Source organism: Pan troglodytes, chromosome 18, assembly GCF_028858775.2.
Source record: "Pan troglodytes isolate AG18354 chromosome 18, NHGRI_mPanTro3-v2.0_pri, whole genome shotgun sequence".
Taxonomy (NCBI): Eukaryota; Metazoa; Chordata; class Mammalia; order Primates; family Hominidae; genus Pan; species Pan troglodytes.
In genome coordinates, this window is record NC_072416.2 from 17,287,956 (window position 1) to 17,313,092 (window position 25,137).

The 25,137-nt window shown below is 45.9% G+C and overlaps 1 protein-coding gene across 2 annotated transcripts in view; it reads left to right on the top strand.

The window, feature by feature from the left end:
• Window positions 1–22,228, top strand: part of BFAR (bifunctional apoptosis regulator) — a 38,063-nt gene extending 15,835 nt beyond the window's left edge. For both annotated transcript variants that reach the window (XM_001148011.8, XM_009430340.5), the window contains exons 3-8: window positions 1,333–1,537; window positions 2,756–2,925; window positions 8,024–8,168; window positions 14,852–15,025; window positions 17,850–18,052; window positions 20,609–22,228. In XM_001148011.8, the coding sequence (XP_001148011.1) occupies window positions 1,333–1,537; window positions 2,756–2,925; window positions 8,024–8,168; window positions 14,852–15,025; window positions 17,850–18,052; window positions 20,609–20,801 (1,090 nt within the window). In that variant the 3' untranslated portion in view covers window positions 20,802–22,228. The remainder of the gene's footprint in view (window positions 1–1,332; window positions 1,538–2,755; window positions 2,926–8,023; window positions 8,169–14,851; window positions 15,026–17,849; window positions 18,053–20,608) is intronic.
• Window positions 22,229–25,137: the final 2,909 nt, after the last annotated feature.

The window sequence follows — 25,137 nt, forward strand, 5'->3', positions numbered from 1 at the left end:
TGAGCCACTACACCCATCCTCAGATTTTTAAAAATACTCTTTTTTGAGACAGAGTCTCGCTCTGTTGCCCAGGCTGGAGTGCAATGGTGCGATCTCAGCTCTCTGCAACCTCCTCCTCCCATGTTCAAGCGATTCTCCTGCCTCAGCCTCCCAAGTAGCTGGGATTACAGGCACCCACCACCACACCCGGTTGATTTGTGTATTTTTAGTAGAAACAGGGTTTTACCATGTTGGCCAGGCTGGTCTGGAACTCCTGACCTTAAGTGATCTGCACACCTCGGCCTCCCAAAGTGCTGGGATTACAGGCGTGAGCCACCACGCCCAGCTTAAAAATACTTCTAAATTTACATGTGCCAGGCTGGGTGCGGTGGCTCATGCCTGTAATCCCAGTACCTTGGGAGGGCCGAGGCAGGCGGATCTCATGAGGCCAGGAATTCAAGACCAGCCTAGCCAACATGACCAAAAATACAAAAATTAGCCTGGTGTAATGGCGCATGCCCATAATCCCAGCTACTCAGGAGGCTGAGACATGAGAATCACTTGAAGGACACGGAGGTTGCGGTAAGCTGAGATCATGACATTACACTCCAGCCTGGGTGACAGAGCAAGACTCTTGTCTCAAAAAAAAAAAAAAAAAAAAGTGCCAATAGAAAATGCAAGTATTTTCTCACATCATTGATGTGCTCTCTGCATGGTTCTGCAGTTTACTATTTTAAATCAATTATGTACGTCTTAAATTTCTCCACCTTGACACATTTAGTGATCCAGCAAATGCAATTAAAATTGTGATACTTCATTGTATGAATATACCATATTTCATTTAGCCTTTTACCTAGTAGTAAATGGATATCATCAGGTTGGTACACAAGTAATTGCGGTTTTTACCATTGAAAGTAATGGTAGGCTGGGTGCAGTGGCTCATGCCTCTAATCTTAGCACTTCGGGAGGCCGAGGTGGGCAGATTGCCTGAGCTCAGGAGTTCAATACCAGCCTGGGCAACATAGTGAAACCCTATCTCCACTAAAAATACAAAAAAAAAATTATCCAGGTATGGTGGTGTGCACCGGTGAGCCAAGATCACGCCATTGCACTCCAGCCTGGGCGACAGAGTAAGACTCCGTCTCAAAAAAACAAAAGGAGAAAGTAATGGTAAACAACCTAATAGATTATTTCAAATGTTTTGCTTTTACCCACAGGACTATAATACATTTCTTGTCAGTTCTCCTAGGGTAGCTATATATTATTAGATGTTGACTATCAGGGCTTTTTTGGCCTCTAAACATGATATTTAGTCAAACAACTGTCTTAATTTTTTTTTTCTATTCTCCATAGGGATGCCATTGAAAAGTTATTTCCTGATGCCATTAGACTGAGATTTGAAGACATTCAGCAGAATAATGACATAGTCCAAAGTCTTGCAGCCTTTCAGAAATATGGGAATGATCAGATTCCTTTAGCTCCTAACACAGGCCGAGCGAATCAGCAGAGGGGAGGGGGATTCTTTTCCGGTGTGCTCACAGCTTTAACTGGAGTGGCAGTAAGTTGATCACTGTGTTCCTCTGTGCCTCCCCACACCTCACCCCCCGACCCCTGATTTCCACTGAAGTCAGTTCTGTTGAAATCACTGAAATAATTGATGATGTGACTCCATGTAATTTACTACGTACATTGAAATCTGCTGGGTTCTATGATTTCCTCAGGAATGTTGCTTACTCAGGTAGATCAGATCATAGTACCTAGTAAATGGAGAAAGGTGGTAGAACTGGAATTCAAGACCGTGTCTGCTTTGGTAATACAATCTTTTTTTGTTTTGTTTTGTTTTGTTTTTGAGACGGACTCTTGCTCTGTCGCCCAGGCTGGAGTGCAGTGGTGCGATCTAGGTAAAAACTTTGTTTTAGGGTGGTGAAAATGAACTAAAACCAGCTGTGGTGATGATTACACATATTTGTGAACACATTAAAAACCACGGATTGTGCACTTCAAATGTGTGAATTTTATGTGGATTACATCTCTTGCTCTTTTTTTTTTTTTTTTTTTTTTTTTTTGAGATGAAGTCTTGCCCTGTTGCCTAGGCTAGAGTGCGGTGGCATGATCTCGGCTCACTGCCACCTCCACCTCCCGGGTTCAAGTGATTCTTCTGCCTCAGCTTCCCAAGTAGCTGGGATTACAGGCATGCGCCACTACAAGAGGCTAATTTTTGTGTGATTAGTAGAGATGGGGTTTCACCATGTTGGCCAGGCTGGTCTGGAACTCCTGACCTCAAGTGATCCACCCGCCTCAGACTCCTCAAGTTCTGGGATTATAGGCGTGAGCCACCACGCTTGGACCTCCTTGGTAATACAGTCTTAAGAACCCACCAGTTTACTAACTTCCAATGTGGAGACTATTTTCTTTTAAAGTTCTGTGCATAAAAAATCTAAATGTTTTTCCAGTAGAAAAGGCACAAGTCAGTTATGTTGAGCAAGTTGATGGAGTCAAGGCACCACCTGCTCCCAGGTGCCTGAGATAAGTCCTGTTCTCGCCTCTGTGCCCTCACTGCCACGCAATCAGCAGAGAGAGGCACCCGAGGAGAGCTGTGGTCCCCAGTTCTCTGTGGCCGTGGCGTTGCCCTGCTTTTGTTGCCCTGCTTCTGTGTACGGGCTCCGCATCATTCCCTGTGAGCTCAGCCTCTTCCTTTCCCCACCTCCCACCCACATATTTAGAAACTGGCATCTCTGCCTCTCCATGGTTTAAAGTCCCTGTCACTTTTCCCCAGGTGGTCCTGCTCGTCTATCACTGGAGCAGCAAGGAATCTGAACACGACCTCCTGGTCCACAAGGCTGTGGCCAAATGGACGGCGGAAGAAGTTGTCCTCTGGCTGGAGCAGCTGGGCCCTTGGGCATCTCTTTACAGGGAAAGGTTTTTATCTGAACGAGTAAATGGAAGGTGAGGAGCAAAGTCTTCTGACACACCGTGGACATTTTAGAAAACAGCTTTCATGAGATATAATCCAGGCCAGGCGCGGTGGCTCACACCTGTATCCCAGCACTTTGGGAGGCCGAGGCGGATCGATCATTTGAGGTCAGGAGTTCCAGACCAGCCTGACCAATATGATGAAACCCCATCTCTACTAAAAATACAAAAAAAAAAAAAATTGGCCAGGCTTGGTAGTGCACACCTTGTAATCCCATCTATTCGGGAGGCTGAGACAGGAGAATCACTTGAACCCAAGAGGTGGAGGTTACAGTGAGCCAAGATCATGCCACTGCACTCCAGCCTAGGCAACAAGGCAAGACTCCATCTCAAAAAGAGAGAGAGAGAGAGATGTAATCTACATAAAATTCACACGTTTGAAGTGCACAATCCATGGTTTTTAATGTGTTCACAAATAGTGTGATTATCACCACAGCTGGTTTTAGAACATTTTCATCACCCTAAAAGAAAGCTTTTACCCTTCAGTCAATCCTCATTTCTCCCCAACCCCCAGCCCCTGGCAAACACCATTCTACTTTCTGTCTTTATGGATTTGTCTATTCTGGACGTTTGATATAAATGGATTCATACAATGCGTGGTATTTTGTGTCTGGCTTTTTCACTTAGCATAATCTTTTTCAAGGTTTACCCGTGACATAACATGTATCAGTACTTCATTCCGTTTTATGGCTGAATAATAATTCTACTGTAAGAGTATACCGTATTTTGTTTATCCATTCATTGGTTGATGGACATTTGGGCTGATTCCATTTTTTGGCTATTACGAATAATGATGCTATGATCGTTCATGTGCAGATTCTTGCATGAACATGTATTTTCAATACTGTCTTGGAGTGGAATGACTGAGTCATATGGTAACTCTATTCAGACTCTATGTTTAACTGTCAAACTATTTTCCACAGCAGCTACACCGTTTAATGTCCATGACATTTAAATTTCTTTGTTGCTTCCAGATTATCAAATTGTGTAAGGAAAAATTCTCTCTAATCACAAGAATCAACACAGAAGACTTTTGTGACCAAATATGTGGGGTTCTCCTGCACACACCCAGCAGGAGACACCAGCTGGATGTCCTCTAATTCAGTTCCCACACTGTCTACCCAGAGATAGTGTGAGATCCCACAGGGTGAGGGCTCTGTCCCCAAGAATGCCCCTGACTAATTCTAGTCACAAATCCAGGCTTCCAGAATTTCTGACCCACCAGCTTCAAGTTGGGGTTCCCATGATTCCCTCTTTGGGTTCAATTAATTTGCTGGAGCAGCTCATAGAACTCAAGGAAACACGTACTTTCACTGGTTTATTATAAAGGATATTGCAAAAGATACAGATAAAGAGACACTTAGGGCAAGTATGGGGGAAGGGGCATAGAGCTTCCATGCTCTCCACGGGTGCACTCCCCTCCAGGAACCTCACATGCTCAGCTATCCAGAAGCTCACTGAATCCTGTCCCCTGGAGTATTGTGTTTTTGTTTTTGTTTTTTCAGACAGGGTCTCACTCTGTAGCCCAGGCTGGAGTGCAGTGGCACAACCTCAACTCACCGCAATCTCTGTGTTTAGGGCTCAAGGAGTCCTACCTCAGCCTCCCAAGTAGATGGGACTGCAGGCACACGCCATCAGGCCCAGCTAATTTTTGTATTTTTAATAGAGACAGGGTTTTGCCATGTCACCCAGTCTGATCTTGAACTCCTGGACTCAAACAATCCACCCGCCTTAGCTTCCCAAAATGTTGTGATTATAGGCATGAGCCCCCGCACCCTCCTCATGGAAGATTCTTAAGACCCACAATCAGAAAGGTAGGAAAAGATTAGAGTGAAAGGAGAGCAGGAGGTCAGATGCCTGCACTGAGGCCTGACATGCCCAACTTTTTTTTTTTTTTTTTTTTTTTTAGATGGAGTCTCGCTCTGTCCTTCAGGCTGGAGTGTAGTGGTGTGATCCTGGCTCACTGCAACCTCCGCCTCCTGGGTTCAAGCGATTCTCCTGCCTCAGCCTCCCGAGTAGCTGGCACTGCAAGTGCCTGCCACCACGCCCGGCTAATTTTTGTATTTTTAGTAGAGATGGGGTTTTACCATGTTGACCAGGCTGGTGTTGAACTACTGACCTCAGGTGATCCACCCACCTTGGCCTCCCAAAGTGCTGGAATTATAGGCGTGAGCCACCATGCTAGGCCTCCAACATTCTAACACAGATTGGAATAAGGGATACAGCAGCTATGAGCCGGGAACTATGGACGAAAGCCAATATATAACACCACATTAATATATATTTATATATTTTTTTTTTTTTTGAGATGGAGTCTTACTCTGTCTCCCAGGCTGGAGTGCAGTGGCAGCGATCTCAGCTCACTGCAACCTCCACCTCCCAGTTTTGGGTGATCCTCCTGCCTCAGCTTCCCGAGTAGCTAGGATTATAGGCGCCTGCCATCATGCGTGGCTAATTTTTGTATTTTTAGTAGAGATGGGGTTTCGCCATGTTGACCAGGCTGGTCTGAAACTCCTGACCTCTGGTGATCCACCCACCTCGGCCTCCCAAAGTGCTAGGATTACACGTGTGAGCCACCACACCTGGCAATTATATATTTTTATTTTTAAAAAAATAATAAAGAACTATGTGATACTGAAAGTGACATACTCTTGTAATCCTACTCTTCAGAAAACAATTTATCTTGCTAGACACCTTTCCAGATGTTTCAGTACTTACACAGATATAAATGTGTTTTTTTTTTATTTAAACTGAAAATATGATTGTACTAAACAGACGTGTGTTTGTATGTATACATGTATATATATATTTACATCTATATCCACCCCCTAAGGGTGTTACGTATAACATCACACAGTGATAAGAGCAGCCTCTCTCCCTGATTCATTTGTTTCAGACACCCACTTCACCCACTGCCTGGCTGCCTGACTGCCACCCCTCCTACTCCAGTGACTTTTTCTCTCCTCTCCACTCAGTTTTCAGCACTTGACTGACTCTGTTTTGAGGAAATGGCATGCTCCTACTTTAATTAGCTTTATATAGAAATTCACCTCCCGCAAAATTATGGTATAAAAATTACCTAGTTAGTACAGTGTATTTTTACATAGCTTTCTAGAGGACAAATTCCTGGAACTGGAATTGCTGGGCCAAAGACAGTAAATCTATACAAATTTAATAAGCATCACCAAATTACCCATAAAAGGATGATCAATTTACACCACTCAACCAGTAGTTGCATATGCCTGTTAATAGCTCTCCGGCCAGCTTACAGTGATGTTTTTAATGATGAATCACTGTGGAGGGGAATTTGTGTTTTCTTGTGTGTTTTTTTTTAATTTTATTTTTATTTTTTTGAGACAGTTTCACTCTTGTTGCCCAGGCTGGAGTGCAGTGGTGTGATCTTGGCTCACTGCAACCTTCACCTCCTGGGTTCAAGCGATTCTCCTGCTTCAGCCTCCTGAGTAGCTGGGATTACAGGCGCACGCCACCACGCCCGCCTAATTTGTATTTTTAGTAGAGACGAGGTTTCACCACGTTGGCCAGGCTGGTCTCAAACTCCTGACCTCAGATGATCTACCCGCCTCATCCTCCCAAAGTGCTGGATTACAGGCATGAGCCACCGCCCCCAGCCAGAATTTGTGTTTTCTGATGAGGAAAGCAGATACGGGATCTCCAATTATTTTTATTAAACTAAATCCCTACCTTAAAACAACTATTCTTTTTTCTTCAAGAGACAGAGTCTCTTTCTGTCACCAAGGCTAGAGTGCAGTAGCAGTATCATAGCTCACTACAGCCTCAAAGTCCTGGGCTCAAGCAATCCTCTTGTCTCAGCCTCCCAAGTAATTAAAACGACAGGTGCATGCCACCATGCCTGGCTAATTTTTTTGGAGAGACAGGGTCTCACTATGTTGCCCAGGCTGGTCTCAAACTCCTGGGCTCAAGTGATTCTTCTGCCTCAGCCTACCAAAGTACTGGGATTATAGGTGTGAGCCACTGTGCCCATCTAAGAACTATTTTTTTTTTTTTTTGAGGCGGAGTCTTGCTCTGTCACCCAGGCTGGAGTGCAACAGTGCAACCTCGGCTCACTGCAAGCTCCGCCTCCCGCGTTCACGCCATTCTTCTGCCTCAGCCTCCCGAGTAGCTGGGACTATAGGCGCCTGCCACGACACCTGGCTAATTTTTTGTATTTTCAGTAGAGACGGGGTTTCACCGTGTTAGCCAGGATGGTCTTGATCTCCTGACCTCGTGATCCGCCCGCCTCGGCCTCCCAAAGTGCGAACTATTCTTAATGTTGTAATGTTTTATTGGATTTCCTTCTAATTTTTCCTATACATACACACAGTTTTAAAAATAGAGTAATATAAAAAATAAATAAATAAATAAAAATAGAGTAATATGTGAGAGGTCAGAGCGTATAACTGAAAGATCAAAGGCTTAGGAACAAAACAGACCTAGGAGTGCCTTGGGAAAGTCACCTTATTTCTCTAAGTGAGTTTTCCTTTTTTTTTTTTTTTTTTTTTTTTTGAGATGGAGTCTCACTCTGTTGCCTGGGCTGGAGGCTGGAGGGCAGTGATGAGATCTTAGTTCACTGCAACCTCCGCCTCCCAGGTTCAGGCAATTCTCATGCCTCAGCCTCCCAAGTAGCTGGGATTACAGGTGCACGCTAATTTTTGTACTTTTAGTAGAGACGTGGTTTCACCATGTTGGCTGGGCTGGTGTTAAACACCTGATTTCAAGTGATCTGCCTGCCTCAGCCTCCCAAAGAGCTGGGATTATAGGCATGAGCCACTGCACCCAGCCAAAGCGAGTTTTCTGATCTACAAAAGCAGCATAATGCCACTACCCTGAATAATTGTTATATGGATCAATGATGACTTATGAAAGTATTTATAGATTGTCACTGGTAAATAGTAAGCATTCAATTATTTGCTGCTATTGATGTTGTTAAATGTGAAATGTCTCACCATACCTCAAGCCTACAATATTTATATTAGTAAGATGGAACTCTGAGTGTAGAGAGTTTGCTTCCAGTATATAATCGCAAAATAAATCTCCTCCTGCCCCTCTACAGGTTACTTTTAACTTTGACAGAGGAAGAATTTTCCAAGACGCCCTATACCATAGAAAACAGCAGCCACAGGAGAGCCATCCTCATGGAGCTAGAACGTGTCAAAGCATTAGGCGTGAAGCCCCCCCAGAATCTCTGGGAATATAAGGTGAACACTTTAATTTTTTTTTTTTTTTTTTACTTTTTATTTTTATTTTTTGTTAATTTTTTTTAATTTCAGGGTTTTCTTTTTTATTTTTGACAGTTTATGTACTTATTTATTTATTTATTTTATTTTGAGACAGAGTCCTTCTCTGTCGCCCAGGCTGGAGTGCAATGGCGCAATCTCAGCTCAGTGCAACCTCTGCCTCCCAGGTTCAAGTGATTCTCCTACCTCAGCCTCCAGAGTAGCTGGGATTACCCTACCCAGCTAATTTTTTCTTTCTTTTTTTTTTTTTTTCTGGCTCACTGCAACCTCCACCTCCCAGGTTCAAGCGATTCTCCTACCCCAGCCTCACCAGCAGATGGGATTACAGGCACACGCCACCACACCAGGCTAATGTTTATGTTTCTAGTAGAGATGGTTTCAGGATGTTGGCCAGGCTGATCTCAAACTCCTGACCTCAGGTGATCCACCTGCCTCCTGACCTCAGCCTCCCAAAGTGCTGGGATTACAGGCATGAGCCACCGCGCCTGGCCTGTTTTACAAACAAATAAGGAAAGAGACACTTACGTGTTTTGGGGACCTTGAATTGTTGGAATATCACTGGAGGACAATTTGTCAATAACATTTCAGTTTAAACCACATCTGCTCTTTAAGCCAGCATTTCACTCCTTTGCACTTGGAATGGAGGCAGCACAGCACGGTGGTGAAGAGTGAGGCTCTGGGCTGGTCACCGTGGCTCACAACTGTAATCCCAGCACTTTGGGAGGCCAAGGCGGGGGGATGACCTGAGGTCAGCAGTTTGAGACCAGCCTGGCCAACGTGGTGAAACCCCGTCTCTACTAAAATCACAAAAATTAGCTGGGAGTGGTGGCACACTCCTGTAGGTCCATTTACTTGGAGGCAGGAGAAATGCTTGAACCTGGGAGGTTGAGGCTGCGGTAGCCGAGATCACACCGCTGCATGGCAGCCTAGGGGACAGAGCAAGACTCCGTCCCAAAAAAAAAGCAAAGAACAGAAACAAAAAGAGTAACGCTGTGGGCTGGGCATGGTGGTTCACAACTATAATGCTAGTACTTTGGAAGGCTGAGGTGGGAGGATTGCTTAGCTCAGGAGTTCAAGACTAGCCTGGGTAACATGGCAAGACCCCATCTCTACAAAAAGTACAGACACAAAAAAAATTAGTTGAGTGTGGTGATGCCAGCCATTTGCGAGGCTGAGGCTGCGCTAAACCATGATCGAACCACTGCACTCCAGCCTGGGCAAGAGAGTTGAGACCCTGTTTCAGAAAAAAAAAAAAAAGGCCCTGGCACTAGCCTGCCTGGGCCAGCTCCTCCAAGACACACCACCTGTTGGAACACCAGCAAGTACCTGCACCTCTCCTTGCCTGTTTCCTCCTGGGTAAATAACCTTAGAGGGTCATTGTGAGACTCCAATGTTTGATTAACGGAAAGTTGTTAAACAAGTTCTTCACGGCAGCATTGTTGGTAATTGCAGGGAGTAGAAAACAACCTAAGTGCCCCTCATTAGGAACAAGTTGAATAAATAAGGCACACCCATGTAGGCAGCCACCGGAAAAGGGGACAAAGACTTTGTGTTAATAAGGAACAAAGTCCTGTAATCCATAAGGAACAAAATCCCGTAATCCCAGCACTTTGGGAGGCCGAGGCAGGCTGATCACTTGAGGCCAGGAGTTCCAGACCAGCCTGACCAACATGGTGAAACCCCATCTCTACTAAAAACAAAAAAATTAGCCAGGTGTGGTGGTGCATGCCTATAATCCCAGCTACTCAGGAGGCTACGGCAGGAGAATTGCTTGAACTAAGGAAGTGGAGGTTGCAGTGAGCTGAGATGGTGCCACTGCACTCCAGCCTGGGTGACAGAGTGAGACACTGTCTCAAATGAAGAAAGAAATAAAAAATGCTTCTTTAATATGTGCGTGTATTACTTTAATAACTAGTTTCAAATATTGTAAAGAATGTGCATGGAGCTCCTGAAATAGAATGTTTGTTATTTTTTGTGTTATTTGGTTTTTGTTTTTGTTTTGTTTTGTTTTGTTTTTTGAGAGGGTGTCTCGCTGTGTCGCCCAGGCTGGAGTGCAGTGGCGCGATCTCAGCTCACTGCAAGCTCTGCCTACTAGGTTCACGCCATTCTCCTGCCTCAGCCTCCCACGTAGCTGGGACTACAGGCGCCCACCACCGTGCCCGGCTAATTTTTTTTATTTTTTGGTAGAGACGAGCTTTCACCGTGTTAACCAGGATAGTCTGGATCTCCTGACCTTGTGATCCGCCTGCCTCGGCCTCCCAAAGTGCTGGGATTACAGGTGTGAGCCACCGCGCCTGACCTGTTTTTGTTTTTTTGAGACAGAGTCTCACTATTTCCCAGACTGGAGTGCAGTGGTGTGACCTTAGCTCACTACAACCTCTGCCTTCCAGGTTCAAGCGATTCTCATATCTCACCCTCCAGAGTAGCTAGGAATACATGCAGGTGCCACCATGCCCAGCTAATTTTGTATTTTTAGTAGAGGCGGAGTTTTGCCATGTTGGCCAGGCTAGTCTTGAACTCCTGACCTCAGGTGATCTGCCCTCCGCAGCCTCCCAAAGTGCTGGGATTACAGGCGTGAGCCACTGCACCCAGCCAAGCTGCCATATTTTTCATAGGTAAATATTTCAGCATTAATCTCTAAATTAAAAAAAAAAAATTTTTTTTTGAAATGGAGTCTCACCATGTTGCCCAGGCTGGTCTCAAATTCCTGGTCAAGTAATCCTCCCACCTCAACCTCCCAAGTAGCTGGGGCTACAGGCACAGGCTACTGAAGCAGCTACATTGCCTGGGGAACTGGGGTTTGTCATCTTGCACCAGGAAAATTTAGGACACAGACACACAAGAGTTGAGCAGAGGTTTAATAGGCAAAAGTAAGAGAAAGGAAAACAGCTCTGTCTCTAGCAAGAGAGAGGGGACTTCCAAGAGGAAAAGACTGGCAGGCAGCAGATGTGCTGGATTTTTTAGTCAGTTTTGAGGAGGCGGTGTCTGATTTACATAGGGCTCACAGATTGATTCGATCAGGTATGATGTTTCCACAGTGCACAGGAAGGGTGGTCACCCCACCCTAATCTTATTATGCAAAGGAACTTTCTGTCCCCTTGGCTGGTGCTATCTTGTCTGCTCCTTACTGTACTGTACATGTGGCTGACAAAGAGAAGGGAAGATAGAGCCTCTATCTTGAACATGATTGACATAACTGCCAGCATCTGTGTCTGCATTTCCATTTTACAGGTTGCTGTTTGTTAGAAAGGAAAATGATTTGAGGCTGCTTTTCATTAAAAGGAAAACCTCCATCCTGGCTAACACGGTGAAACCCCATCTCTACTAAAATACAAAAAAAAATTAGCCGGGCGTGGTGGTGGGCGCCTGTAGTCCCAGCTACTGGGGAGGCTGAGGCAGGAGAGTGGCATGAACCCGGGAGACGGAGCTTGCAGTGAGCCGAGATTGTGCCACCGCACTCCAGCCTGGGTGGCAGACCAAGACTCCATCTGAAAAAAAAAAAGGAAAACCTTAATGAGGGCTCCCTTACCCTCACTATCTGCCTAAGTAACTTCTTCTTCACTCCTGTATCACTACCATGTCCTGCTTGAAAAGTAAGGACTTTTCAAAAGACAAAATTACAATATCACCATTGTACACCCCTCCACCAATTAATAGTAATTATGATTTTTTTTTTTTTTTTCTGAGATGGAGTTTTGCTCTTGTCATCCAGGCTGGAGTGCAATGGCGCGATCTCAGCTCACTGCAAACTCCGCCTCCCAGGTTCGAGCGATTCCCCTGCCTCAGCCTCCTGAGTAGCTGGGACTACAGGTGTGCGCCTCCATGCCAAGCTAATTTTTTGTATTTTTAGTAGGGATGGGGTTTCACCGTGTTGGCCAGGCTGATCTCAAACTGCTGACCTCAGCTGATCCACCCGCCTCAGCCTCCCAAAGTGCTGGGATTATAGGCGTGAGCCACCATGCCCAGCCTGTAGTATGCAATTTTTTTTTTGTTTTGTTTTGTTTTTTTTTTGAAACAGAGTCTCGCTCTGCCTCCAGGATGGAGTGCAGTGGCATGATCTTGGCTCACTGCAACCTCCACCTCCCAGGTTCAAGCGATTCTCCTGCCTCAGCCTCCCAAGTAGCTGGGACTACAGGTGCCCACGACCACACCGGCTAATTTTTTTTGTATTTTTAGTCGAGACAGGGTTTCACCATGTTGGTCAGGCTGGTCTCGAACTCCTGACCTCAGGCAATCTGCCTGCGTCAGCCTCCCAAAGTGCTGGGATTACAGGCGTGAGCCACCATGTCCGGCCTCTATAGTATACTTTTTTTTTTTTTGAGATGGAGTCTCACTCTGTCGCCCAGGCTGGAGTGCAGTGGCGCGATCTCCACTCACTGCAAGCTCCGCCTTCTGGGTTCACACCATTCTCCTGCCTCAGCCTCCCGAGTAGCTGGGACTACAGGCACCCGCCACCATGCCCGGCTAATTTTTTGTATTTTTAGTAGAGACGGGATTTCACCGTTTTAGCCAGGCTGGTCTGAATCTCCTGACCTCAGGTGATCTGCCTGCCTCAGCTTCCCAAAGTGCTGGGATTACAGGCTGAGCCACCATGCCCGGTCTCTATAGTATACATTTCTAAAGAGAAAGAATCTTTTTAAAAATGCAATCATCATCACACTTTTAAAAAATCTAACAGTAAGTTATTCATAGCATCAGCTAAATTGAATGTTTTAACAGTTTTTATTGAGGTAAAATTGATATACACCTACTTAAAGTGTATGATGTGATAAGTTTTGACATATGCACACCCATGAAACCATCACACGATGAAGATGGGGAACATCTCCATCACTCCCAGAAGTTTCCTCCTGCCCCTGTTAAGCCTTCCCTCCCAGCCCTCCCAGTTCCAACAAGGATGCAGTGATCTCCACTGGACACTGGGGATTTAATTTGCATTTCTCATTTAATTCACATTCACATGCTTATTTGCCATCCTTATATCTTCTGTGGTAAACTGCTCATTTTATTTTGATGCTACTAAGAATCAAATAAATTGAATCTTTTTTTTTTTTTTTTGAGATGGAGTTTTGCCCTTGTTGCCCAGGCTGGATTTCAATGGCAAGATCTCGGCTCACTGCAACCTCTGCCTCCTGGGTTCAAGTGATTGTCCTGCCTCAGCCTCCCGAGTAGCTGGGATTACAGGCACATGCCACCAAGCCTAGCTAATTTTTGTATTTTTAGTAGACAGGGTTTCATCATATTGGTCAGGCTGGTCTCGAACTCCTGACCTCAGGTGATCCACCTGCCTTGGCCTCCCAAAGTGCTGGAATTACAGGTGTGAGCCACCGCACTCGGCCTTTTTTTTTTTTTTTTTAAGAAACGAGGTCTTAGGCCAGGCGTGGTGGCTCACACCTGTAATCCCAGCACTTTGGGAGACCGAGGCAGGTGGATCACCTGAGGTCAGGAGTTCGAGACCAGCCTGGCCAACATAGTGAAACCCAGTGTCTACTGAAAATACAAAAATTAGCCAGGCGTGGCATTACTCACTTGTAATCCCAGCTACTTGGGAGGCTGAGGCAGGAGAATTGCTTGAACCTGGGAGGTAGACGTTGCAGTGAGCCAAAAATGCACCATTGCACTCCAGCCTGGGCGACAGAGCAAGACTCTGTCTCAAAAAAATAAAAAAATTAAGAGACTGGGTCTTGCTTTGTTGCTCAGGCTGGTTTTGAACTCCTGGCCTCAAGCAATCCTCTTGCCTCCCAAAGTGTTAGGATTACAGGCGTGAGCCACCACGCTTACCCTGAATCATCTATTCAGTTACTTTTATAATAAGGAAGTAAACATTCACTGTAGTAAAACTTGATTTAAAAAACTGAAGAAAATGAAAATGGCTATGTGAATTCCATGTTAAGTATCTGCTGTAACCGTAGATTTCACTGGTTTCACTATTATACTCAGTGTAGTACTAAACATCTTGTATATAAAATCTGTATTTCAGATTATTTGCATTAAGTGGTGCCCACTTACAGACTGATTGAATTAAACAATTTTAAGACTCTTTGATACCTTTTTCAAAATAGCTTTTTAAAAAGGCTATATTCTGCAAGCAGGGTGCAAGAGTATGCTTTTCACCCCTCCCCCCAGCTATAGCTAGAGATTGGATCTTTTTTTTTTTTTTTTTTTTTTTTTTGAGCTGGAATCTCACTCTATTGCATAGGCTGGAGTGCAGTGGTATGATCTCGGCACACTGCAACCTCCACCTCCCAGGTTCAAGCGATTCTCCAGCCTCAGCCTCCTGAGTAGCTGGGACTACAGGGCATGCGCCACCATGCCCAGCTAATTTTTTTATTTGTAGTACAGACAGCATTTCACCATGTTGGCCAGGCTGGTCTCAAACTCCTAACCTCAAGTGATCCGTCCACCTCGGCCTTCCCAAGTGTTGGGATTTACAGGCGTGAGCCACCATGCTCCGCCAAGATCGAATCTTTATACAATGTAACCCCAAATGTGGATCACTTGGCCTCTTCTTGCCATTCATTCATTCATGCATTGTGTGTACCATGCAAAAAGGCTGATGGCAACAAGCAAGAGATGGGAAGGAGCGTGGGTGGGTAGCTGGCCGCCATGGTTGTAATGTGGCCCTGTACTCTTCTCCTCTGCAGGCTGTGAACCCAGGCAGGTCCCTGTTCCTGCTATACGCCCTCAAGAGCTCCCCCAGGCTGAGTCTGCTCTACCTGTACCTGTTTGACTACACCGACACCTTCCTACCTTTCATCCACACCATCTGCCCTCTGCAAGAAGACAGCTCTGGGGAGGACATCGTCACCAAGCTTCTGGTAGGTCTGCACAGTGCCTGGAATAAAGTTATTCCACTGTCAATTTATTTGCCGAGATTGCTACCCACCATGGGTGCCATGTTTCTTCAGTTTGACCCATGAACTCCTTCAGAATGTCTGGTAGGTCATTTGAGAGTAATATCCTTTGCTTTGCTTCTCTTGGGGCCAGTACTTCTGACCTGTTCATATCAAGTCACATGCATAGAGGAATCATCAAGTATCATCCACACCCATAAATAATAAAACAGAATTTTGAAATCTCCAGAGATCCTTTTTTTCCCCCAAAGACCCTTGTAAACACTACAATCAAGTGCTGGCTAACTGGTTTCAGCCTTGAATATAGTCTGAAGCCTGCTAATCGGCTCCCTTGCACATTCCTCCCCTAATTACCCAGTCTCCACTTGCTGTTTACCTCACCAGACTGGCTGTGCAGAGACCCTGACCTTTAATTTTATTTATTGATTGATTGTTTGAGATTGGGTCTCACTCTTTCTCCCAGGCTGGAGTACAGTGGCACAATCACAGCTTACTGCAGCCTCGACCTCCTGGGCTCAAGCGATCTTCACACCTCAGCCTCCCAAGTAGCTGGGACTACAGGCGAGCACCACCACCCAGCTAATTGTTGCATTTTTTGCAGAGGCAGGGTTTCACCATGTTGCCCAGCCTGGTCTTGAACTCCTGAATTCAAACCATCCTCCTGTAGCAGGAAGAGCTGCAGACAAAACCCCTCAGACACCGAGTTAAAGAAGGAAGGGGTTTATTTGGCCGGGAGCGTCGGCAAGACTCCTGTCTCAAGAGCCAAGCTCCCCGAGTGAGCAATTCCTGTCCCTTTTAAGGGCTCACAACTCTAAGGGAGTCCACGTGAGAGGGTCGTGATCAATGGAGCAAGCAGTGGGATACGTGACTGGGGGCTGCATGCGCCGGTAATCAGAACAGAAGAGAATACGACAGGGATTTTTACAGTGCTTTTCCATACAATGTCTGGAATCTATAGATAACATAACTGGTTAGGTCAGGGGTCGATCTTTAACTACCAGGACCAGAGCGCAGCGCCGGGCTGTCTGCCTGTGGATTTCATTTCTGCCTTTTAGTTTTTACTTCCTTCTTTGGAGGCAGAAATTGGGCATAAGACAACATGAGGGGTGGTCTCCTCCCTTACTCCCACCTTGCCCTCCCAAAGTGTTGAGATTACAGGCGTGAGCCACTGCACCTGGCACCCAACCCTTCAATTTTAATGAGCTCCAACAGCCTCTGCCTGTTCATCAGGCTAATTTTTTTTTTTTTTTTTTTTTTTTTTTTTTTTGAGACAGAGTCTCGCCCTGTCGCCCAGGCTGGAGTGCAGTGGCACAATCTTGGCTCACTGTAACCTCCATCTCCCGGGTTCATGCCATTGTCCTGCCTCAGCCTCCTGAGTAGCTGGGACTACAGGCGCCCGCCACCACACCCGGCTAATTTTTTGTGTTTTTAGTAGAGGTGGGGTTTCACTGTGTTAGCCAGGATGGTCTTGATCTCCTGACCTCGTAATCCGCCCTCCTCAGCCTCCCAAAGTGCTGGGATTACAGGCGTGAGCCACTGTACCCGGCCATCATCAGGCTAATTTTTTATCTGCTAATATGTGTAATTGAAAAGCTTCTCCTCCTGCCATCACAAAAAAAATTACCTTTTTTTGGAGGGAGGAGGGAGTGTTTGTAATTTTCCCAGAAACTACCATTATTCTACCATAGCCAATGCTGAATTTAGGAAATGGTTCAAGCTACCATTTGGGTAGCTTGATGGGAGAATAAAACACTGGTTAATTTAAATTTATTTCAATGTATTCATAATTCATGCTTTTTTTTTTTTCTGAGCTTCCACAATTATATGACAAGCATTTCATTTCAACCTTTTTGCTAACATTTACTTAATTTGAGATTAATTACGGCCGGGTGCAGTGGTTCACTCCTATAATCCAAGCACTTTGGGAGGCAGAGGCGGGCAAATCACCTGAGGTCAGGAGTTTCAAGACCAGCCTGGCCAACATGGCAAAACCTCATCTCTACTAAAAATACAAAAATTAGCCGGGCGTGGTGGTATACACCTTTAATCCCAGAAGCGCTGTCTGTGTCTTGGATGGTAGCGAGACAAGATGGTGGATCCCCAGACTCAGGGCTTGTATACATAGGGAAGGGGCATACATGCTTCAGAAGGGATGTGCAGAACAATTGCTTAGGGTCGGGATTTATGGTAAGTATGAGAACATACTCAGGAGGCTGAGACAGGAGAATCACCTGAACCCAGGAGGTGGAGGCTGCAGTGAGCCGAGATGGCACCACTGCATTCCAGCCTGGGTAACAGATCAAGACTCCGTCTCAAAAAAAAAAAAAAAAAAAACAATTACAAGATGAGTTGATGGATGGAAATTTCATTTTAGATTGTTGGATGTGTGTGTGTGGTAATCAATGTAGAACTCACTGTGATCATCACAATTTTTTTTGAGACAGGGTCTCCCTCTATCACCCAGGGTGAAGTGCAGTGGTGCGATCTCAACTCACTGCAACCTCCACATCCCGGGTTCAAGTGATTCTCTTGCCTCAGCCTCTAGAGTAGTTGGGATTACAGGCACACACCACCACGTCTGGCCAATTTTTGAATTTTTAGTAGAGATGGGGTTTCACCATGTTGGCCAGCCTGGTCTTGAACTCCTTACCTCAGGTGATCCACCCACCTAGGCCTCCCAAAGTGGTGGGATTACAGGTGTGAGCCACCGTACCTAGCCTGATCATCACAATATTTTGTGTAAAAGTCAGTCCTCATGACTTTTTGCGTCTGTGTGTTATTTTTTAAGGATCTTAAGGAGCCTACGTGGAAGCAGTGGAGAGAGTTCCTGGTCAAATACTCCTTCCTTCCATACCAGCTGATTGCTGAGTTTGCTTGGGACTGGTTGGAGGTCCATTACTGGACATCACGGTTTCTCATCATCAATGCTATGTTACTCTCAGTTCTGGAATTATTCTCCTTTTGGAGAATCTGGTCGAGAAGTGAACTGAAGTAAGTATGTTTTAATGGTTGTCACAACAGGGGATGGGAAAGAAATACCAAGTGAGGGAAAGATCCTCTTTTATTTCTCACACTTGAAATAAATCCTCCATCCACCCAGACCCTTCAGACTCTGCTTTGAGAAACCTAGCTTAAGCAGTGAATAGGACAATTACCTGTGTTTTGGGGGTGGGGGTTGTGGTGCTCACTGTTAAAAGTATTTTCCTATATGTCTTATCTCTATGCAATAATATACCATTTAATTTCAGGGGGAGGGGGGCAAAGGATTGTAATAATCAAGGAATAAGCAACTGAATAGAAAAGGGTCTGTTTTAAGGTAGGCAGGCCTGTGCAAACCTATCCCCTAAATCAGAGGAAGCTGAGGGGCTGAAGGAAGAAGCTGGCAAATTCAGTTTCTCAGAAAGAAACACTTAATAAGGCCTTGCCAACAGAAGCCCTGTCTGTGTCTTGGATGGTAGCGAGACAAGATGGTGGATCCCCAGACTCAGGGCTTGTATACATAGGGAAGGGGCATACATGCTTCAGAAGGGATGTGCAGAACAATTGCTTAGGGTCAGGACCTATGGTAAGTAAGAGAACATCAAGGCTGTTTCACCAAAGGGCAGGATTTACGTGACGTACGTGCTCTTACAGAAGAAACATTAGATAAAACCAGAGATCTTAGAGGCTTCCCCCAAACCGGAGTTAGTGAGAAGTCAATATGGCGGATTAGCATCCAATATAGAGTTGCTTTGGCCTCCACAGGGTGCTTTGTAGAAAATGCAGTAAGGTAGAGCATAAAGAGATCTCATGGGAAATTCTGTAGGCATGAGTTCGAATCCTGATCTGTAACCAACTAGGATAATAATAACTTAGGCTTCAAGCATGACTGGACCCTGAGACCCAAACGCTGTCACCAGGACTGACTCTTTCTCTGTCCCTCACAGCACTGTTCTTTCTTGTGTTTTCTGCCTCAGGCATCTCTCTTCATGTGGGGGCCCTTGGCTTCTCTACTCCAGACTTTGATCTGTGCAGCTTAACAAACCTCCAGAAAGAAAGCACTTCCTTCCCTGTGGCACTGGAAAAGGTCTCAGGGCTCACATGCCTTTGTTCTGATGGACCCAGACTTGAGGCATGAGTTCACCCCACAACCAGAGGCTGGTTTCAGCCCTACCCAGACCACATGGAAAAGAACAAAGGAGAGAGAATCCCCAAAACTTAGAGGCTGTTGCCAGGTGCAGTGGTTCATGCCTGTAATCCTAGAACTTTGGGAGGCCAAGGCAGGTGGATCACCTGAGGTCAGGAGTTCGAGACCAGCCTGACCAACATAGTGAAACCTCATCTCTACCAAAAATACAAAAATTAGCCAGGCGTGGTGGTGGGTGCCTGTAATCCCAGCTACTCGGGAGGCTGAGGCAGGAGGATCGCCTAACTCAGGGAGGTGGAGGTTGCAGTGAGCCAAGATTGCACCATTGCACTCCACCCTGGGCGACAAAGCGAGAGTCCATCTCCAAAAACCCCCAAAAACTTAGACGCTATTTCCAGAAGAAAGGGACAGGCAGAAGTAACACTGCCACCCTTGCAGCCTTTTACCTTGACATTCTGACTCGCAGCCTTATGAATGGTTCTGAGAACCCAACAATCTCCCTCACCTTTCCAATGGTGACTCACTAGGTAAAAATAAAAAAAGAATCTCCCTCATTTCTTTCCATTTAGCAAACTCACTTATTTATATACAATATGCATATTTATGCCCCTACTGTACTCCTGGTTCTCTCCTGGGCATGGCAGATCTTTTGGTAAAGAAGACAGTCTATAGTGTGAGGCCCTACAGCCTAGCAAAGAAAATATGTACGTTAAAAAATAGATGGCCAGGCACCTTGGCTCATGCCTGTAATCCCAGCACTTTGGGAGGTGAGAGGATTGCTTGAGACCAGGAGTTCAAGTGCAGCCTGGGCAACGTGGCAAAACCTGTCTCTAAAAATACAAAAAATTAACTGGGTGTGGTGGTGCACACCTGTAGTCCCAGCTACTCGGGAGGTTGAGGTGGAGGATCACCTGAGCCGAGGAGTTTGAGACCAGCCTGGGTAACATAGCGAGACCTTGTCCCTACTTAAAAAAATAATAATAATAATAATTAGCCAGATGTGGTGATGTGTGCCTGTGGTCCCAGCTACTCAGGAGGATCACTTGAGACCTGGAGGTCAAGGCTGCAGTTGAGCCACATTTGCACCACTGCACTCCCAGGCTGGACAAAGGAATGAGACCCTGTCTCAAAAGGAAAAAAAAATATGTAAATGTAACAAAGTGATGAAGCAGGTGAAGTTGAGGCTGTCACAGGGAGGCCTTGCCCGGTGTGGGGGCAAAGAAGCTCCCTGTAGGTCATGTCCTTGAGAGTTAAAAGATGGGTTGAGTAGGCAGAGGTCTCAGGAACCTGGGACAGAAGACAAGGACATTCAGCATGGGCAGCCATGCTCTTCCCAGCACCCAGAAAAGGCCCAGGGCCCGGACTCCTGGGTGTGGTTATGAGAAGTGCCTCCGATTCAGCCTCTTCTCTTCTTGTTTCAGGACCGTGCCTCAGAGGATGTGGAGCCATTTCTGGAAAGTATCAACGCAGGGGCTTTTTGTGGCCATGTTCTGGCCCCTCATCCCTCAGTTTGTTTGCAACTGTTTGTTTTACTGGGCCCTGTACTTTAACCCAATTATTAACATTGATCTTGTGGTCAAGGAACTCCGGCGGCTGGAAACCCAGGTGTTGTGACTGGCACTGCCCAGGCTGAGACTCTTCAAGTCCCGCTGACGTCTGAGCTTTGATGCTTAAGAGGGGTGAGGCAGGGAGCGGACTTCCTATTTTCTACCCTCAGTAAAACAAGGTGCTGCTTTGTATATCAAAAGCTCCAACCATGTCCTCTCCCCCTCAGCCTGTGGGTGGCACGAGCAAGGATTGACATCCGCACAGGGAGGATTGTCTGTTTGGCTGACACAGCAGCAGCCCTTCCCACCCAGCCACCTTCCTCACAGGGACTAGGAGGCTCAGTCCCCAACGGCTGGCAAGACTCAGGGTCCTCAGTGGACATGGTGTGGGTGACATCAGAAGGGCGCCACATCAGTCCCCTCCCCAACCTCAGTGACTGACAGAGGATCCGGATCTCAGAGCCTGAGACCAGGCTTATTGGGGCCTGGCCTGTCCTCTAAGTCAAGTTTAGGAAAACAAGGATAAGATTCTGTCATAGGCATAGAGAGTTGCACATAAAAAATACCGAAGAAAACCCAAAATTCAATCAACAATTCTGTCTTGTTGAAGAGTTGCTAGGATTCAGAGTAAAACTCAAAGGATTCAGTTTGAGCCTAGAATGATGGTTAGACTTGTAGTCACTGGGCTTTTGTTTTGCTTTATGGAAATCATTGAAGGTCTGGATCCCTTTCTCTGAATGGAGAGATTGAGAGGGATGTCAGCAGTTCCCATTAGATTTAGTGGCCTTCATGTTATTCAGAATTGTTTTGGTGATACCTCATCCCTGTAATCCCAGCACTTTGGGTGGGTGAGGCAGGCAGATCACTTGAAGCCAGGACTTCAAGACCAGCTTGGCCAACATGGTGAAACCTCGTCTCTACTAAAAATACAAAAATTAGCCAAGTGTGGTGGCACATACCTGTAATCCCAGCTACTTGGAATTGGAAATCGCCTGAACCCAGGAGGCGGAGGTTACAGGGAGGGAGACTGCACCACTGCACTTCAGCCTGGGTGACAGAGGGAGACTCTGTCTTAAAAAAAAAAAAAAAAAAAAAAAAAAAAAAAAAAATCATCTGTAAAATAAATTCTGGGATAGTCGTTTTGTTCAAGGAAATGTTTTGTAAATTGAGCTCACACTATATAATCTTTATTGTCCTATCCTGATGTATAATACAGCAGGTATAATTACACCAAGCGCTATAGTTATAAATATGGAATGAAGTGAACTATGGCCTTTTATTTCCTTCCAGTGTGAACACAGCAGGTGTGAGATGTCATCTTGGAAGACAGGCCTTGCAGAAATAGGCCTACATCCAAAATATTATCTTGTGACTCCATGAACCATTCATTAACCCTTTGTATCTTTGAGTGAAGATTTTACTCAAAAGTTGCATCTGGAAGTTCGAAGAAATTACTTGAAATAAAAATAAAGATTTTTATATAGATAAAACCTATATGTAGAGAAAAAGCAATTGTCTAGAAAACACAAAACTTCTGCATTGCCGGATAGAATCTTCTAGCCATGGGCTGAGCGTGGTGGTTCGCGCCTGTAATCCCGGCACTTTGGGAGGCCAAGGTGGATGGATCACTTGAGGTGAGGAGTTAAAGACCAGCCTGACGCACATGGTGAAACCCCGTCTCTACTGAAAATACAAAAATTAGCCAGGCACGGTGGTGCGCACCTGTAGTCCCAGCTACTTGGGAGGCTGAGGCAGGAGAATCACTTGAACCCAGGAGGCAGAAGTTGCATTGAGCCAAGATCGTGCCACTGCGCTCCATCTGGGTGACTGAGCAAGATTCCGTCTCAAAAAAAAAAAAGTCATCTAGTCAGTCTAGTCATGCTTAAATCCCCCAGCCTGACGCAGATACTGAGCCAAGGAGCCACCCTAAGGGAAAATGGGTTTTTTCCTGCTTGTGTTTGCACATCAAGCCCCAGGGTTGCTTGACTTTACCTATTTAATGCTTGTGACCTCCCATGGACACTCACATGGCAGTGTTTGCATATCCCTGGTCTCATGCCACCCAGGGGTTGCCAGTATCCTTTACAGGTGAATAGATGGAGGGTGGCTGGCAAAACACCAAGTTGGTGCTGGCTGGCTTTGGCAGAGCTGGGCTTGGGCCATCCACCTCCACCCCATGGCCTCTCACATTGTCGCCACCTGCTCCCACACCCTGCTTCAAAGATGAGTAATACCCAGATTTGCTCAGGGACTGGGGCAAAGCCATGGCATAGAGCAAACAGGCTGGGCAGGACCTTACTCCTTATCACCAGCAGGAGGGACGGGCACACTCAGATCAGGGGCCACAGGCTGCCTCTACCTCTTCTTACCAATCATAGCAGGATGGGTACATCTAAAGGGGGTGTCTTAAAATAGTCCAGGCTGGATGCAGTGGCTCATGCCTGTAATCCTAGCACTTTGGGAGGCCGAGGTGGGCGGATTATCTGAGGTCAGGAGTTCAAGACCACCCTGACCAACATGGTGAAACCCCATCTCTACTAAAAGTACAAAAAATTGCCAGGGCACAGTGGCTCACACCTGTAATCCCAGCATTTTGGGAGGCCAAGGCAGGGTGGATCACAAGGTCAGGAGTTCGAGACCAGCCTGGCCAACATGCTGAAACCCCGTCTCTAATAAAAATACAAAAATTAGCCAGGTGTGGTGGCGTGTGCCTGTCATCCCAGCTACTTGGGAGGCTGAGGAAGGAGAATTGCTTGAACCCAGGAGGTGGAGGTTGCAGTGAGCCGATATCACACCATTGCACTCCAGCTCTGGGCGACAGGGCAGGACTCCATCTCAGGGGGAAAAAATACAAAAAATTAGCTGGGTGTGGTGGCAGTATCTGTAATCCCAACTACTCGGAAGGCTGAGGCAGGAGAATCGCTTGAACGTGGGAGGCAAAGGTTGCAGTGAGCCGAGATTGCCCCACTGCACTCCAGCCTGGGCAACACAGTGAGACTCTGTCTCCGAAAAATGCAAAATAAAAATAAAATACTCAGACCCGGCTGGGTGTGGTGGCTCGCACCTGTCATCCTAACACTTTGGGAGGCTGAAGTGGGCAGATCACTTGAGCCCAGGAGTTCGAGACCAACCTAGACAACATGTGGAAACCTCATCTCTACTAAAAATAAAAAAACTAGCCAGATGTGAGTGCACGCACCTGTAGTCCTAGCTACCTGGGAGGCTGAAGTGAGATTTGCCTGAGCCCAGGAGGTCGAGGCTGCAATGAGCTGAGATTGCACCACTGCACTCCAGCCTAGGTGATAGCGGGAGACCCTGTCTCAAAAAATATTCAGATCCTTTGATCCAAAAATGCCATTTCTGCAAATCTGGGCTAAGGAATAGGTTATGGGGAAGGGAGTGGTGAAGATTTGTTTACAAGCATCCTCATCAAGCAACTAATGGAAACAGAAAATAGCTCCAATATCCAAAAACTGTCAATCTATAAAATGGTATCTAATACAGATATTTATTTATTTATTTATTTGCGTCAAGTCCTGTTCTGTTGCCCAGACTGGAGTACAGTGATGTAATCATAGCTCACTGCAACTTTGAACTCCTAGGCACAAGTTATCTTCCCTCTTTGGCCTCCCGAGTAGCTGGGACAACAGGTGCATGCCACCATGCCTTACTAATTTTTTTTGTTTTATACAGATAGAGTCTTGCTCTGTTGCCCAGGCTGGTCTTGAATTCATGTCCTCATGTAGTCCTCCCTCCTTAGCCTCCCAAAGTATTGAGATTATAGGCATGAGCCACCTCATCCAACCCTAACACAGACATTTTAAATGAAGTTTCCAAAGATTTTTTTATGACATGGAGAAAAGTTTATAAACATCATACAGTATAATCTGAACTACCCTTTTTTTTTTTTTTTTTGAGATAGAGTCTTGTTCTGTCGCCCAGGCTGGAGTGCAGTGGCACAATCTCTGCTCACTGCAACCTCCACTTCCTGGGTTCAAGTGATTCTCCTGCCTCAGCCTCCTGAGTAGCTGGGATTACAGGCGCGTGCCACCACGCCTGGCCAATTTTTGTATTTTTAGTAGAGACGGGGTTTCACCATGTTGGTCAGGCTGGTCTCGAACTCCTGACCTTGTGATTCACGTGCCTTGGCCTCGCAAAGTGCTAGGATTACAAGCGTGAGCCACAGCACCCGGCCTTGAACTACATTTTTAAAACTATAGATCCTAACAGATTATTCTGAGTTGTGGGAATTGGAGTGATTTTTCTTTCTGCTCTATATTTCTCTGCACTTTCATTTTTTTATGAAGCAACAAGTATGTACCACTTTTGTAATCATTGTGCTGGGCTTACAGAAATGAGCCAACGCTGCAGGACAGCAAATACATTTTAAGGTGTAGTGGGAT